The sequence below is a fragment of the Coloeus monedula genome, assembly GCF_965178545.1.
Source record: "Coloeus monedula genome assembly, chromosome: 1".
Classification (NCBI taxonomy): Eukaryota; Metazoa; Chordata; class Aves; order Passeriformes; family Corvidae; genus Coloeus; species Coloeus monedula.
In genome coordinates this window covers 61,239,805-61,254,137 of record NC_138781.1, presented here as the reverse complement: position 1 = coordinate 61,254,137, position 14,333 = coordinate 61,239,805, and the positions used below count along the sequence as shown (strand labels likewise).

The window sequence follows — 14,333 nt, the reverse complement described above, 5'->3', positions numbered from 1 at the left end:
TTATTTTGCAACTTTTGGACCACTAGTCCAAATATACCAGCTAAGCAGATAAAGAGGTCCGCATGTACTAGGTAAATTGATAAAAAACTGTGTATATGCCTCAATGGCTAGCTTAGTTCTTTCTAAAGGCAATAAAACTAAACTGACAAAAGTTTCAGTTTGTACATTTTTCTTGTCATACAGGGATCAGTTATATGTGGTCAGTTTCAGCATTTATAAAATTGCACAAAATACTGTAATACCTACATCATCATCTGATATACATGAACTGGAGTTGAAAAACAGAGGAAAATACTTAATACCTTGTCACATTCTATCTGTTTCACCTTTTTTTGTTTTTTACCACTCATCTATTTCAAGGCAAAATTAAAACAATACAAACCAGAAGTCTGTAAAAATAGTGAGCTTCCTCAGAATGACACAATAAAGATGTTTCTTCCCTGTAATTTAAAGCATATTTGGGATTTTTCTTTTGTTTTTGATAAAATATTCAAATATTCCACCATGAGTTTACTTGAAAAGAAAAAAATTTGAATCTTTCAAGTGTGTCGTGAATTTTTCACAGCAAAACAGATGTGGAATTATCTGGAAAAACAGGGTCAGCACAGCTTGAAGGAAGTCTCCATCCCACTGGCTGCCTAGCAAAACACATGAGAGGTGAGGGAGGTGTCCATCAATGCTTCCCCTGGCAGGAAGCGCCAGATTGAAAGAAAGAAACATCATCTCTTGTGATAGCTGGGTGACAGAGGCTTTTCTCCTAGCCTGGGTAGATTTTGAATGCTGTCCCATTCAGTATCACAATGGAACCATCATTTCTCAAATGAAAGGGTAGAAAAGACCATCTGTTGCTCAAAGCAAGAGCAGTAAGATGCTTGCCTGGAAAGTTATGAGAGAGTTTTAATGGTGCTCTGTTTTGTTCAGCTTGTCTTGTAATCAACCTTCAGTCTCCTGTCACAAGCAAGTGTCCTGGTGACCAAGGCTCTGAGCTCTTCTAGAGTCTCTTGTCTTTTCCACTGCAGAAACTGTATTAGCTATTCCTTGCTGATAGGAAGGGCAAAACAGAGGGACATTGTTGTAGCCCGATGACTGTAGTGCCTCAGTCTTTCCTTTATGGCTGTAGTTTTTAGGAGAAGCTCTATACTAACTCTGGGAAATCATCCCCGTTGAAATCAGCATGTGAATCCCCAGCATAGCATCTTTCATGGAAAGAAAAGTGTAATACAGATCATGTTATGTGTTTAAGTGGAACTCTGAGTGCTTTTTTTGTATGGCATAAAAAAGATATAGCAATATTCTCATGTGTGTGTACTGCACTGGTCTTACTGGTCCTGCTGGGGAGCAGTCTGTATTTACTTATCTTTGATATAAATATGAGGGCTTAAAAGCTCTCTGACTAAAGATCTCACAGATGATTACTGCAGACTCACAGTATAGCTCTAAAATAGAAAGCAGCATGTGACTGTTCACTCTGGCTTCCCAGGCTTCCGCTAGCAGCAAACAGCAGCTGCAGATAAAAATAGAACATCGTAAGCAACCAGGATCTGTAGTTAAATATAGAAGTCACTCTCCATGACAGTAAGGAGTTCAGGACAACAATGAAGTCTCTCCGATTCATTAGTGCCGAAGCATTCGTGTCAAATGCAGAGTTTGCCAGGAGGAGTCTCGGTGCTGTTGCCCATGATCTTTTTCCTCTTCTTTTTAAAGCCAGCTATTTACTGGAGCAAGGGGAAGTGATTCACGACTTGGTAGAGAACTGGCCACTTTTTGACTTTAACATGGGAAAACTTTTGGGAGCTACTCTGGACTACCAGGAAGACCTGAGCCATAGAACATGCTCAGTGTGCTTGGAAAGCTGTCTGACAGGGCTGAGAGACTATGTGCTGAATCAGTCTTCTCCCTACATGAAAAAGTTGAAAGTGGTCGACCTGACGGGTATAAAAGATGTTGAAGTTCAGTTCTGTAAGTGCAAGAAGACAATGGGCAGGTGGGCCAGGACACAGCTGCTCTCTAAGCTTTGTTCAGAACTGCTGGTTTACCTGCAACAAGCACAGTGCAATCCAGGTACCTTTGAAATCAGTATCAATGTGCTAATTGACTTGTTTGTTACAGAGCGTAACTATGAGCTGGTCGTGCAGGCCCTGTTGAAGAAATGCAGTTGTCCACTGAAAATCTGCTGTGTGGCGTTCAGATCTGACAACCTGACCTTGCAGAAATTCTTCTATATCATAAAGCTCACTGATCCCTCCTTGTTGCGCAAACTGGAAATAGTTCATAATGTTCACTTGGAAATGGAACACTTGGAAATACTCTTCAACAGCATCCACTTCCCTCTACTGATGTCCTTGACCTTGCCAGCACGAACATTTAATGTGCGGAGGTTCACAGCTACAGATGAACAGATGCTTTCTAACATTGGAGAAAAGATGGGTGAAATGACACAGCTCACCGAGCTGAGTATGTCGTTTTCTATACTCACTGGAAGAATACAGAAACTTCTCAGGTAATTTGGTCATCCTGCTTTCACTCGCACTGTAAAAAAGAGCACTTTGTGCCACCAGCAAGCTGGGAATCTCTGAGAGTAAGGGAAGTGAGTGTATCTCAGGGTGTGTGTGGGAAGGGGCAGCAGGAAACTGGGAAAGATTATTTGTTGGGGAGAATTGGCAGCCAATGTATACCTGATACACTTTGAAAAGCTGACTGTTTTGATTAGTCTTCCAGAGTCCATCTGGTGAGAATATACTTTCAGCTACCACGTAAGAGAGTGGTACACCCAGACATTTTGTTATTTGAGCTTCTGTATTAATCAGCTTGCACTGGCCTTTGGTGCAAATCCTGAGTCATAGTCCAAGTATTTTTTACAATATATAGTGAATTTTTGTCCGCTAAAGAACAGTAAGTAAATATACTTTTCCACAGGTACTGTATTTTAAGGAGGGCACGGGAATAGTAGATTTTGATTTGAGACTTTGATTTCAGTTGCTTGTTGTGTCTCTTGTCTCAAGACAAGAGAGATCTGATGTTTTTCTGTACTGCAAACTAAGCGGATACATGAATATTCATTATGAATTCCTGTGGAAAATTGGCAATTTGCAAAAAGCTAGCAAACTACCAGTGAGCAGTATTCATATTGGAACAGGAAATAAGTTAATAGTAAGCTTTTCAGAGCATCTAGAAGTAAAAAAGCAGATAAAAGTTTTCATCCAGACAAATCACCTAAAATTCTTCCTGTACAAGAAGCCATTTTATTTAAAATTTGTGAATAGCATACTGCTTATGCTGATTGATGCAATTTAAATGATTTGCAACTTTCTAAGCTTGATCCAGCTGAGCCCTGTGGCGGAAGTCTCACTAAGATGTAGTAAGTATGAAAGTGATCATCTTTCAGATCAGATAATCTCAGTTACACTTCTTCCAACCTTCTTCATCAGAAGGTCTCTTTGCAACTCCAGAACACTACAAAGTGTAAACCTCTTGGGCATTTAAAAATGTAACAGAAAAAAACCAACTAGAAACAAAAGCAGATATCCTGTCAGAATACTGATTGGCTTTCATATTGGAATTAATCCTTCCTTAATGGAAATTATCTAAATCTCTGGAATTATAGCAGCTTTCTACAAGAAGCAGCTACCAATGCTCTTACGATAGTAGTGATCTGCTATTAGTTCAGCAAGTCACTTGCAGACACTTGACAACATATAACTGGTTACAAAATAGATATATAGAATATTAACAAATTAAACCCCATTAAAATAGCACAGTGGAGTCATGTAAAGAAGGACATAATTAATGGTACTACTTTCAGGAGGAAAATATACTTGTTATTGTTGTCACATGCTTCTGTTTCTCAAGAAAGGTTAGAAAAAATAATGTGGTAGATGACTGCATTCACAATGTGGCTAGATGCATGAAATTTTGTAAATGTAGCTTTTCAACATTTTGTACCTAACTTTTTTCCTCTTCAATTCTGCAGCCCACTAAAAACTCCACTGAAGATGCTGGATGTTTCTAACTGCTCCTTGAACCATGCTGATATGGCCTATTTAGCCAATAGCTTCCATGCCAATCACTTGGAAGCCCTGGACCTGAGTGGTCACGATATACCTGAGCTTTACCCATCAACATTCTTTAAGCTCCTCAGCCATTGCTCTTCAGTGCTCAGGAGTCTTACCCTGGAGGACTGTAATATCCAAGACACTCATGTCAACATGTTGATTTTAGGTTTAAGCCCTTGTCAGAAACTACAGGAGTTTAAGTTCATTGGAAACCCACTGTCATCCCAAGCACTTAAACACCTTTTCACATTTCTCTGTGAATTGCCAAAGCTGAAAAATGTGGAGTTCCCAGTTCCAAGGGACTGCTACCCTATTGGCATCACCTACCCCATTGATGATGCCAGTCTTTGCAGATTTGATCACCAAAAATATGAAAGGGTAGCAGAGGAGCTTAACCTCATTTTACTCCAAGCAAACAGAGAGGATATGAAGGCTTCAACACCACTCTTTGGGAGTTACGATGCAGCTGTTCAGGAGACAAACAATGAACTGGGAGCTTACTTGATCATGTCCTTCAAAGACGCTTTAGAGAAGTTCACTACTTCATTTAACAAAATGAGTTAAAGTTGTAAAACTGTAGTGATGAGATGATCTGCCAAAATCAGAACTTAATTTAGTCTTTTTTAGAACTGCACCTTCAATCATCAGTTGTGAATTTTGTTTAATATATCGGCTGAATTTACTATTGTTTGAATAGCCTCTAATCACCTGAGGCATTGTAACTTATGCTATATCTATTGCATACACCTTACACAAGCTCACAAAAGATGAGAAGACACTGAATAGCTCATTATTTTATACAAATGCACTTTTTCTGAGTAAATCAAATAGGTGTTTAAGCTTGGCTGATTTCTTATACAGGTTCCCTTAGATTTGTCAGCTGGTCTTGTAGCTCTGCAGAAAAACAGGGAAGTCCTTTCCCAAGTCCAGCAGGATGTTCCAAAGATTGTGTACATATCCTCACGTGTGGCTCCCTAAATTAATTTTTTTTTTTGCTCATGACCTGAATTCACCAATCTGTGTTTTACGCAGTAGAGGGGGGGGGGAAGTGTAACAGCCTCCATGTCCCTGTGTCTCTTTCTTCTGCAGAGGCAACTGCAATAAACAGAATTTGTCTTAGGCATTCTCCTTGGTTGAGGAGTAAAATTCCATACTGAGGAGGCAGCAAACCAAACAGTTGGCTGACAGCAGGGGATTTCACCCCACTTACCCCAAAAATATTAAAGAAGTCTGTGGGGACTATGCTGATGTCCTTGCAAACTGTATTTTAGAAAGGCAGACCAGGACAGTGCTGCACAGCCCTGCTTGTCATGTCAGCTGCTCAGTGCCTCAAGCCACTCCTTCCGGGAATCAGCTTCTTGGCTGGTAGAATGTACCCTGCTCCTTTCAGCTGTTTTAAAGAAAGTCTAGGACTGTGTTAAAAGACTAGTGTTGAGAAGACATGCAAAAAAATATTAATCCAATGCCAATTTAAAAATGTGGAAAAGGGAAAAGGCTGGTTGCTGAGTAACTAGAAGTTCATCTGTGTAAAACACTGCCAGCCTTCTGTCAGGACTGTGTGTTCTCTACAGGCTTACAACCAGTATCAGGAAAAATCTCATTCAGTTGTCAGGCTTAAGTGCAAGGAAAGTATTAGAGTGACAGAGTAAACAGAATTCCAGACTCCACATACACGGTGTTGGAGCATAGGTAAAGGGCCAGCTGGATGTGAGGACAGTAAGGGCCACAAGACACACATCTGGGGAGAGCACTATAATGGGGCAGGAAGCCCTGAGTGGTAAATGAGTGCCATAGTCTACTCAGCTTCTCACCTGTAAAACTAGAGACTTGGTTAGCTTCTAGGTAATTAAAAAAAAAACCAAAAAACCCCCCCCTCAGGTTAATGCACAGTAAATACACTTTAACAGTTCATGAAAACTTGATCAAACAGGAATGAAAGTGAATGTTGTAGAAGAGCTGAGGTGTCACTGTAGTACTGAAGATTATTATTAAGATAACCAGGGCAGTTTATTTGAAATAATACTGGACCTCATCATCTGAGGGTAAGGAAAAAACTTTCTTCATTTAGGCAGTGCTGGTTTGTCAAGATTTCTGTTTATTCACAGTAAGAATATGCAAGCAACTTTTAACATAATTTATTAAAAAAAACCCAAAACAAACCACAAATTAATGGACCGAGTACTAAGCAGAGCTTATAGGTTCCACAGCATGCATTTAAATGTGGTTTGTTTTTTTGTTTTTGGTTTTTTTTTTAATGTCAACTTATGTTCTAACATGTTTTATTGATTAAACATATGATGGTTAAATTGAATGATCATGACCTGTTTATGTCTACAGAGCACTTAAAAAATAAAAAGGTAATCTAAGTTGCTAAGCTAAAGAGTTGTGAATAAGAAATTATAGAATTTGGTTCCATATGACCTTGTTTATATTTGGACAGAATTCCACATGTTCCTTTGTCCTTGCCTCTACCTTTTCTTCCCTCTGACCTTGCCATTCTTTCCATCCCAGACTTGACCCATGACTTCTCAGCCAGATGTAAGTTAACTTGAATTTTGCTATGCCAAATGTCTACTCTTTTGGGATGAGTAGTGGCACTTTTGCTGGGAGAGGACATGGTACTGCAAATGTGTAGTGATTCTTCCCCCCTCCAATCTAACAGGTTGTACCTGGAGGTGAAGGCTGGCCATTTTGGAACATGCTGTGCTACAACAGCCAGTCCTTGCCTTTTTCAGTACACACAAAATAGACAGCTCTTATTTCAGAATAATTAGATGCTTTATAAAGTCTGGTGTCTATGCAGCTCTCCCTCTGCTTTCTTTTTGCCATGGTTCACTCCTTTATTTTATTTCCTCCTTTTTCTGCACCCCACAAACTCCTGCCTATCTTCCACTTCCAATCTCATGTCTATATACTGGTTCCTGGGCCAGCAGAAGTATGTAGATGACATAGCTTTTGTTTTGGTTCAGAGTGAGGTTCAGCACTATGACTATTTTAGAGCTTTAGCTCTCAGATATCCCACCTTTTTCTCTTCAGTTTATTTCTTAATTATGGTTGTTATTGTTGGTTATAAATACAGGTCAAGCTTTAGCATTTTGGTGTTTGCCTGACTTACTGCAACAAGGATTTATGCCCTCTCTCAGAAGGGCTCCTGCATCTCTTTTTGGCCTAGCAGTGTGATTATGGTTTGGACCTGCTCTTTCTTCCTTTTTCCATGTGTGTGGGACTTGGAATGCAGCTATTAGAGAAGAAGGGTAATGCTACAATGACCTAACCATATAAAGTTACCTTATACTTTCAAGTATAGACACTGATTGAATCCTGTTTGGTGTTCCTTTTTCTTCCTTATGGGACTCTTGTCAACTTCACTGGGTTCAGATCTGAGTGGATCTAAGTCCATTTGTACTGTCTATCTAGAAAGTTGTCTAAAGTCTTAACTACATACCACCTTGAGGTGGAGACAGTCTTCTAAGCTGCAGCTAAGGCTGCCCAGACAGAGGGAGGACAGGAGCTACCACAACAATGAAACCACACAGCTGTCAATGGAGTGAAGATGTCTGATGTGTTGTGAATGGAGTTGTATTCAATTCCCTGCTACCACATCTGCTCATGATGTTCCTTTAAGTGTCTGAAGAAGAATATTCAAAGTCTCTTGAGGTTTATTTGTGAAAGACACAGAAGAGATGCATGTAGGAAAAAAAACCCTGAAAAACAAAACCAGGATAAAAATGTGGGGTATGCCCAGCCCCTGCCCTGGAGGGATCTCTGCTGAGATAAGAGATTTTGCAATCGCCCAGCAGGACTCCCTGGAAAGGCAACCACTTCTTTGGTCACGGAGAGAAAAGACAGACCCACAATCCTTTAGGAGACACTATGCAAATCATTCGTAACCCATTGGCCTGTACCCATCCCAGATCCTCTGTAACCCATTGGCCCTTTACTGATCCCCTGTATCCCTATAAAAGCAAGCCCTATGGGCCCCTGTGGGAGAGAGGGTTCTCGTCCCTGGCTTTCCCCTTCGCTGGAGGGGACCCACAATAAAGCTACCTCTGTGCGGAACCAGCCACACGAGCCTTCTCGTCTCTCTCTCTGGTCTGGCTTGGCCTGGAGGCTGCCCTGCAGAGCTGAGCTGAAATCACGAGCTGATAATCACTAAAGAGCTGACAGCCTCTGCAAGGGCCCTCCTGCCAGCAGCTGAGGGAAGACACCGGGCCTCTGGAAGGTGATTCCCTTCGGGACCATCTCCCTGGACCGGTCACCTCTTCCTGGGTCAGAGCCGCTGACCCCCCATCACCAGCTGTAATAACTGGCGCCCGAACAGCCTTGGACCCCAGACTCCGGACCTGGCCTGAGCTGCGTCTTGACACGCCAAGACAGAACCAGCCATTCATGTGCTGATCCTCTGAAGATAGACCTACGTTTTAGCAGGCCTTTTGGACGGGGACAGTTCGAGACCCTCGCCTCCCACCTAGGACTGAAGTCCCTGAGGATCGAACTGCCAGACCATGCCCCCAGCAGACCTTTCTAGGAGCCAGCCCCACCAGAAAACGGGATTTGTAAGTTTAAACATGGGGCTCTCCTCCTCTGTCTCGTGCACAACTTTAAGTAATTTTGGGGTTTTTTTTCTCTTTTTTCTGCTGAGGGAGAAACTAAGATGGGACATAGGCAAGCTAAACCCAGCCTTTCCCAATCTGAGAGAGACCTATACCCCTTTCTTCTAACCCTTCTCTTAAAACCTGACTTTAAATTCTCTACAGGTATTCTTTCTAAGAAAAATCTCAAATCTTTCACTAATTGGATATCTCGAAATTTTCCTGATGCTACCACCGACTCTGTCCTTTCTGCTCCATTCTGGGACAGAGTGGGGAACAAACTGTATTCCTCTCAAGCTTTGGGAAACCTCTCTGTTTCCAAATTCATTCCTTTATTTCATTTATTGGTTAAAATGTGTTGTGCGCGAAGGGTTGCGAAATCTCTTATCTCAGCAGAGATCCCTCCAGGGCAGGGGCTGGGCATACCCCACATAAAATCAAAACCATTATCACCCTATTCAAACAAATGTTCTAAATACAAAGTGCAATAATGAGTATCACAGAGACACTAAAGGCTGAATTTTTAGTTCTAATAAGAAGAAAAGGACTGTTAAATTTGTATTTTATTCACCATGCTTTATTCACCATATTGTATTTTTTTATTCATTAGCATATTTTCATTTCAGTAACTGGGACATATTTTATTCAGCAGCTGTCGCTTGCAAATCTTTCTCTCTTGCAGGGTAAGAATTGCCAGAAGAGCTTTCTGCTGTTGAAATGCTAAACTCCCCTATTCAGTAACTGTACTGAGTTCAGTGAAATACTTAGTACATAGGAAATAATTACTCTCCTTTGACAAACTTCATGAAACTGAAATACAGGTAAGAAATCTCTATAAATGACCTTTGCTACATCTGATCTCTTCATAATTTAAGTCATATTATGTTTTCGCCACACACAGAGCAGTTGAAAAAAGCAATGGGAAAAAAGATGATAGTAAGATTCTTACTGTGGAAGAAGCAGCACACCAGCTATGTACTTGGAGACAGCTACCTGAACAACATAAAAGACTATCAATAGAAAAAGGCAAATAAGCACTACTGCTGCAAGAAAGTTGTCATATATGAAACTGAAACCAGCTTCCCAATATTTAAAAACAGCTACACCTTTTAAACTAATATTCTTAAACTCAAAATATATGGGCTACAGGTCAATTCTTCTGAACAAGTATGAACTTTGCTTACTAAGCTCCTCTTTCTCTCCTTAAAAAATGCATCAGTCAACAACAGAGCAGGACTGTATGAACTACCTTGCAAAGAAACAAGGGAAGGAACATTGTACCTTCTCTCCATATTGCCTTCAAGTAAAAGTACCCTGTGTGAACATTATTGTGTGTAGGATAATCATTTATGAGGGAAATTTAACACCTGTTTCAATGAATGTGTGGCCAAATATTCAAAGCTGCCTCTGGTTAATCCTAAAAGCAGCAACTGTAAGCATTATTTTGTAGGGGTTTTTTTAATAGTCTTATACCTAGACAAAGAAGCTTTACTTCTGAAGAAAACATGTCGACTGTGACTGATGATTGCATTATTTTTTAAAAGTCTCTCAATAGTACCCAGCCTGACCTTCTCTGTCATTCTTCCAGGTACTGAAGTTAGTTTGCTGTCTAATGTACAACTGCATTGATATTGCTTAATTTTGCCCAAGAAATTTTTATAAAATAATCCTAAAGGTAGTTTTAATCTGAAGTAGAATATGCAGACTTTATTCAACATAGGATCACAGGATTTTAAGGGGAGCACCTCTTGTCTGTCCAGAGCAAAGATGAATTATTTCTCTCTGTGGAAGATGAGCAAATCTCCACCTTGTTCTCAACTTTCAAGTATTTGAAATTCCAGAACTGAGAATATTCACACATCTAAAGACACATATCTGTTCTGGGAATTCATAATGAAAAGAAGATGGTGGTAATTTTTTTCTTCCTTCCCAATATTTCAGTCAGAAGTGCTTTTTTTCTCCTATTGCCTCTGCTCTGAACTGTGGGAAATCATGCACTGAGCTGCTGCCTCTTCCTTTCCCATGCTCTTCTTCACTGGGCTGAAGGTTTCTCTTAGCCTGAGATCCACCATACAGCATTGGTTTTACTTGTTAGAGTTTTATTTGTTTGCCGTAGAAGTTTTTACACACTGAAAAGACAACCTTGGTTATGCTTTCCATTATTTTGCTTTTTGAGTACCAGCTAACCTGCTCCTAATGAAGCAGAACTATAAGCTTCATTAATGCTTAATAAAAGTTGTATTTATTTTTTGTTTGTTTGTTTTTGTTTCCTGCAGTGGTTTGGTACTTTGGCTCTCTTGCCCATTGCAAGCTTGGAATGGAAGGGAGCTCTGCTATTCCTTTGGCTCCATTTCCCCAGAAGTTCTTCCTTGTGCAAAAGAGCCCGTGCTTGGAAGAGTTCTAGACTTGCTACACTGTTCACTGCTGCTGCTTCCCAGCTCTCCCTGTGTCCAATACAAGTGCAGGGCAAGCACTAGAGTGCTTTTCATGCATCTCTGGCCAAGATACACAGTGGCAGAGCACATTTTGGAAGTCAAAAAGTGTGCTTGTCATTGATGCATGACCTACTCTGAAAATGGCACCATGCACTTCTTCCTTTGTGTGTGGTCGGTATCAATCCTCACTCATTCTTTTAAGTTCTCATTCTCTTTCATAAACCAACATAAAGTCCTGTTTCCACTTGGAACCTTTTGTGTCTTTGAAAGTGCTTTTGGAGCTGTTTTCTGCAGAAGCTTGATATTTTGGTATGATGTATATAGAGGCAGCTGTTCACCAGTGCAACATGTACATTGAAGCACACTGATGTGCCCTAATCACAGCTGACTGCTGCATGAAGTTCTTTAAATATTTAAGTCCAGTGCATTCTACTGAGTTTTTAAAGGAATATGCAGTGAGGCTTGGCCACTTCTTCTATTGTGACGTTGTGCTCTAGGGTAATTCAAAATTAGGTTCATAATGCCTGATTCCTGGATATCAGAACAGAACAAGCTCAAAACCTAGCTTCTTAACAGAGGAGGAGACAAAATTTAACTTGTAAGTATTTCCTTACATTATTTCTGGGCTAAATCTATTTACTCCTGGGGTGGGGTTTTTTTGTTTTTGTTTTTGTTTTTGTTTTTGTTTTTGTTTTTTATGTTTGCACAGTAGAGGGAGCTGAAGTTTAAAATGTATATTCAGTATGTAACTGTTGCCTGTAAAGATGAGAAATGTGGGTGGAATAACGCATGAGGTTTTAGCATTGTAGTTCAGGAAGATCATGGACATTTATTCCAAGCTACTAAGTTAAATGAGTCAGAGGATTTTAAGTCAGTGGCATTAATGGTCTTACCTGGAAGCATTACCATGTAGAATGTAAGACAGCAGAGGCTGCTCAACCATATGCTTTGCAGCTGATTTTATTAAACTACATCTTACCTTCATGCTGTTCATGTTCAGAAATACTCATTTAATGGAAACATTTAAATATATATATTTCAGTTACCTTTTTAATGCTTTGAGAATTGAGAATTGAGAAATGATCTTTTCAGATTCTTCAAGTGTTGAGGTTTTCTTTCAGTTGCCATCAAATTGGTTTCAGTTGAGCCTGAGATTCAGTCCAATGGAGCTCCCAATGTAAAGGCACATGTATTTGTTCTTCAGCCTGTTTCTGTGAACACAGTCCAGGTTAACCTCTCCTTCTCCTATCTCCATTAGATTAAACTATTTATGCTAAGCCCATTTTGATAAAACCAGGCAAGGGAGTGGCTGCATTTTTAGGGGCCTGGTAGATTTGGAAGAAAATGTAAACCTGTGTTATCTTTTGCCTTCCCAAAGCTACAGGCACCATGCATGTCCTAATGAAAAGTCCCTCAATCAGTGTTTATTTCCAACACACATGGGAATCATCAGGAAACCCTCTAAAGAATAAAATGCCCCATTTTCCTTGCTGTCCTTTGACTGTATTAGAAAAATCACCTACCTCACAGCAACCCTACTTGATCCTCCTGTTTCTGGGGCATCTCTGAACACCTTCAGAGAAGCATGGAGAAGCACCTCTGCTCTGCTGAGGGCAGAACTTCTTTTGAGCAATTTGGCTGGGGCCTGGTTGCTTTCTTAGTTGCAGAGAGGGGCCAGTTAACATGCTGCCTTTTGAGGCACATCTGCTGCATGGCCTCCCCTGGGTGGAAGCAGCAGAGGAGCTGAGACCTCAACAGGCAGCTTGGGTACATCATGAGGCCACACCTGACCAAAGCTGCAGTGACCTCTGTGGCTGTGAGTTCTTTTGGCTCTTACAGTCGGGAAAGCCTTGATTTTCCTCCATATCCTTTGTCTGGGAATTAGAAGGTCTAGTGTACAAATGTAAGTGTACAAGGTGTACAAAGTGTCAGCAAAAGGCAGAGGAGGGGAGGGCTTTGAAGGTTCTTTTAAGTGAAGACAAGAAATTTGCAAAAAACAACTTTAGGCAGTAGGATTTTCTTAATGTGATGAGATGCCTGGCACTGATGGCAAAAAACGTTTATTGTGAATTTAATAGAGGATGTGACAGAATGAGAGCTCTAGCTACATGGACAGTCACATCTCAGGCAAGGGGAGAGGAAGGCACGATAAAGATCAACACTAAGATTTGTGAGCTTAAAGATGAAGTTAAATTTGTGAGTGGCATTTTGGAAACAGAAATTGCCACTTTTACATCAGATCTTTCCTGTTGTTACCTGTATTATTAAAAGAGATGGCTTTATAAGCAATTGTTTAATCCCTGTATATGATTCATCCTGCTGTTTCTTTGCAGATGGCTGCAGGAATGGCAGTTCAGGCTGTGCACCACGGGGTGTCTCTCCCTGGTAGAGTATGGCATCCTTTCTGCTGTGACCCACATCCTCTCCCTGCCGATAATTACTTTCTCTTATCTGATGAAGAAAATTCCCTTCAAAGGATTTCTTTGATTAAGGAAATTCATTAATATGATGTCCAGATAATATTAATGCTTCCCTGCTTAAGTCTTGTCATTTACTGTTTGATCAGCACATTATTCCATAGAAGATCAGCATCTTTGGAATTTAATGGAAGCTCTGCTATCAATTAATTAATATTTTTCAGGTTCCAGAAAAAAAAAATTGAGAAAAGTAAATCCATGTGTTATTATTGCAGGAAACATCCCTGCCCATCTCCTACACATACAGATTTAATGTAAATCCTTGGGAGTGTTTACCTGAGGAACAATCTCCTGCTTGGGCTTTCTGAGATCATCTCGCAAACTGTCATATTCATACTCAGCAAAACAGAGAAATTAAATAAATGTTTAGGAAATTAAGGTCCTTTTGACGCTACGAGCAACAGCTAAACGGTGTGATTGTTCACAGTTCCCACTAGATGGCTCCCGAGGTTCAGAGGTGATGCAGTGCCGAGCACACAGGATTTGATTAATGACCAGCGATTCTATCATGTCATAAACCACTGCTGCAAAGAACAGCTTTAGCCCAAGCATCACCACAGGGGACGTGTGCATAAAGAACAGTGTTCTATAACGGGCCTGTGAGCACACATGCAGAGAGCAAATGAAACAACGTGGTGACCAGCAACAATTAAACGAATTCAATGGTTCCTTAAAATTTGTTTTAACAAGCTCTGATTGGATCTGTTGTTATCTCAATCCTCCAGGCCCTACATTGGGCACCAAAAATGTCTGTTTTGGTTTAATCCCAGCCAGCAA

General features: G+C 40.5%; 1 protein-coding gene across 1 annotated transcript; it reads left to right on the top strand.

The window, feature by feature from the left end:
• The first annotated feature begins 1,581 nt into the window (after window positions 1–1,581).
• LRRC14B (leucine rich repeat containing 14B) lies at window positions 1,582–6,418 on the top strand. Its single transcript, XM_082278242.1, has 2 exons — window positions 1,582–2,500; window positions 3,971–6,418. The coding sequence occupies exons 1-2, from the start codon at window positions 1,596–1,598 to the stop codon at window positions 4,614–4,616; spliced, it is 1,551 nt and encodes a 516-aa protein (XP_082134368.1). The 5' UTR covers window positions 1,582–1,595; the 3' UTR covers window positions 4,617–6,418.
• The last annotated feature ends 7,915 nt before the right edge of the window (window positions 6,419–14,333 follow it).